General features: G+C 37.6%; 1 protein-coding gene across 1 annotated transcript in view; it reads right to left on the bottom strand.

Moving 5' to 3' along the window:
• Positions 1 to 3,176, bottom strand: part of STEAP1 (six transmembrane epithelial antigen of the prostate 1) — a 10,253-nt gene extending 7,077 nt beyond the window's left edge. The window contains exon 1 of the mRNA XM_006891491.1: positions 3,096 to 3,176. Within this exon, the coding sequence (XP_006891553.1) occupies positions 3,096 to 3,176 (81 nt within the window). The remainder of the gene's footprint in view (positions 1 to 3,095) is intronic.
• Between the last annotated feature and the right edge of the window lie 253 nt (positions 3,177 to 3,429).

Raw genomic sequence — 3,429 nt, 5'->3', positions numbered from 1 at the left:
AGGAAATGCATCTATCCCAGATGCTGGTGAAGCTGGTTCTCCAGTCATATGTAAACTGTATCTTAATCTGCCTGTTTACCAGGAAGAGAACTGGGGCCTTCCTGAATTACTGATACATAGATAGGAACTGTCCTTTTGAGATGTAGAAATTACCTTTTTTAACTAACTGAAGTGTATTGTTAAATGACCTGGATACCCTAGTATGTAAGACCATGACCACTCCCAGACGGGGAGGCAGTGAGGCCGGGACCCACCGTCCTCCACAGATCTGTAATAAAGTGCATTTATGGATATTGCATTCCGTTTGTCTTATTGGTAACTGAATATGGAAAGAGCCCCTTGCGTTCAGTAACAGTTTCACCCTCTTTAGGACGAACCTGTTTGTTCTCCTAGCAGTCCATAGTTTATTCAATACTCTTCTCCAGCACCACGGCTCAAAGGCATCAATCAGTTCTTCTATCAAAGCTTAGACTATGTGTTTTTCTTTTGAAGGCACAAAATAATTCTAATAATAATGCAACTGAAAATTGTAAAAACAAACATTTCAGCCTGTCCCCTGCCCTGTCCCATTTGATAATGTAAGAAGCCCCTGTAGCATAGTGTATAATGTTAACTGACTGAAAGGTTGAGAAGGCAGTCTCATTCTGTCAAGATTCATAGTCCTAGAATTGCAGTGGAGGGTTGCCATGGATCAGAAGGGACTCAGCAGGGCTGTAGCTTTGGTCTTTTCATTTCTTTTTTGTGGAGGGGGATGGGGCTGGACATGTCAGGCAAGGTTATCAAGAGGGTATCAAGCAAATCAACATTTCAAATAACTTCATTCCAAGTTCCACCCCTTAATGAAAATTTTCATTCCCATCCCAAATAAAAATGACTCAAAAGTTCACATTTTAATAAGAGCAAATTCTCAGCAGGTGGTCAAACTGGATTGAACCAGTCTGAAGTCCTGAAGCAAATATATTGATGAATCATTGCTTAGCCAAACAACTTCATTTGTGAAATAAGAATCACTTGTCAAGAAGAAAGGAAAACAATTCATTAAACCTGGAAAAAATAATAAAACTTACAGGCTGTGACAGTTTGTTTCATATACGATAGTTTTAATTGGTTATTTGAAAACACTGAAAAGTGAATTAATCTTAAGTATAAAGAGTGAGGAATAACAGTCATTATTACAATTAGAAGTATCTAATTTCCATCATGCAGGTGTTTGAGAAGAGTCAGCCCACGTTTCTCCTTCAGAGCTGCTGGTGGATTTGAACCAGCAGAAAGGCACCACCTTTGTGTTAGCAGCACATCTCCCTATGGTCTACACTGTCAGAGCTCTCTAACTGATGGATAGATCAGTGTAAAACAAACCCCAAAACACAAAACCACTACAAAAATAAAATCCCCAAACAAGCACTTTTCAAACTTCAAAGTAAGAGCTTAAAGAACAATCTTTCAAATATGCTACTTTATGACTAAATTTACTTTCTTTGTAAAGTTTTCCTCATTACTTTTAGCTCTTCTGTATGTGGCACCAGGACATTCTAAGACTTATAATGATGCTAGTGATTATGAGGCTCCTTTCTCATTTTATGTACATAGCTTTTAATTCACATAGTGGTCTATAATTTTTAGTGTTTAAAAATGACTTTGTTATTTGAATTTTACTCTGCGTAATATATTGTATTGAATACTTTTTTCCCCCTCAGGATTACTCATCTAGAAGGGAATTGATGAGCCTGATACAGTGTCCCATCATCTTGGTACTTTGTTAAAGCAAGCTTACTGATATAATAATCAGTTGGAGATCAAATTTTGGCTAGGGCTGAAGGGCCATAAACAGTAGGTAAGGTGGTTAACTTGGAAGTGATATTATTATAAAGTACACGTTTATAATTTATTTTGCCTATTAAGATAATTGTGACCAAAGAATTTCTGTTAAAACTGCAGGTCAAATAATTTAGGAAAGTAAAAAAAAGTTTAGAAGCAAACATTGCTACCATCTGTTGTTGTTATGTGCCATCGAGTTGTCTGCGAGTCATAGTGACACTAAGTACAACAGCTCTAAACCCTGCTCTATCCTGTGCCTTTTCTATTGTCTCTGACACATCTACCCCCATTATTCCAGTCATTGAATTAATCCATCTCATAGATGGTCTTCCTCTCTTGTGCTGTCCCTCCACCTTCCCAAGCATGACATCCCTCTCCAAGGACTGGTCCCTCCTTGCAACATAGCCAACGTATGTCAGATGAAGTTTCAGAATCCTTGCTACCATCCAACAGTCAAATAATGTAGTAAAAAAATATGTAATTCTTGGGTGGGGCAAAGTGGGGTAAGTGATTCTTATTTCACAAGTGAATTGTTTGGTTAAAAAATGATTCATCAATTTTCTATGATCTCCTAGAAACACCTCCAGGGTGATTACTTTTATATGGATATATTTTCCCCTCCCAAAACTTACAGCCACAGTTTGTTGGAAGGAATTAGAATGGCCTTGGGATCATCTGATCTAACTCTCACTTCATGGATAAATTGAGACCTGGGATTATCAGTGATTTATTTAAGGTCATTTGGCTAAGCCGTTGAATGAATCTGATACTCTGCTTCTCATATAACACATCTCACTCACTTCACTATCAGTGACAGGAATTGGGAGTATGGCACCAGAACGCTAAGTCTAATTGTGAGAACACTAGAAGATACAGAGGGAGCACTGGTGGCCTATTGGCAAGAAGCTGTGTTGCATGCCCAAAGGCACAGGGTTCAAATTCACCAGCTGTCCTATGGGAGAAGGATGGGCACTCTCCGTCCTAGTGATTAACTGTCTTTGAAAACCCACCAGAAGGTCAGCTGTGGGTCAATTTCAACTTGACAGGACACAACAACAGAAGATACAGAATGGCATTTGCATTGTTGTTGATTGCCTTTGAGTCGAGCACAACTCATAGTGACACTATGAACAAAAGTCTTGGAAGCCCCTCTACAACTATCGACATTTATCAAAGTTCATAGAGTTTCTTGAGACATGTTATTTAGGAAGTGGATGCCACTCCCGCTTCCAAGCATTTGCATTATAATTATGCATATTAATTACTAATTATTTTACCAAATGATCATCTTCTGGAGTTCCCCAAGGCTTCATTGTCCAAAATTCTTCTTGGCTTTCAATGTCTTTTCTGTTCTCCATTATTTCTACAAAACAGTATGGCTTCAGCTACCTTTGAAAATAAAAAATAGTTATTTTCTTAAACTCTATTCTACTTAGTAACTTCTGACGGCATGACATTTTACTTATTTAAAATTTATTTATTTAAAGATTAGTGTCAAGTACAATTACAAAATAGATAACGTCTGATTCACCAATTTAATCTCATTATATAACCTTTAATAATTTCAAACTAAAGCCCTCACGTCAACAGCAACTCTTCTTTGTCCAACAA

Source organism: Elephantulus edwardii, unplaced genomic scaffold (genome assembly GCF_000299155.1).
Source record: "Elephantulus edwardii isolate Elephantulus edwardi_28Jun2011 unplaced genomic scaffold, EleEdw1.0 scaffold00098, whole genome shotgun sequence".
Classification (NCBI taxonomy): domain Eukaryota; kingdom Metazoa; phylum Chordata; class Mammalia; order Macroscelidea; family Macroscelididae; genus Elephantulus; species Elephantulus edwardii.
This window is presented reverse-complemented; position numbering and strand designations above follow the sequence as displayed.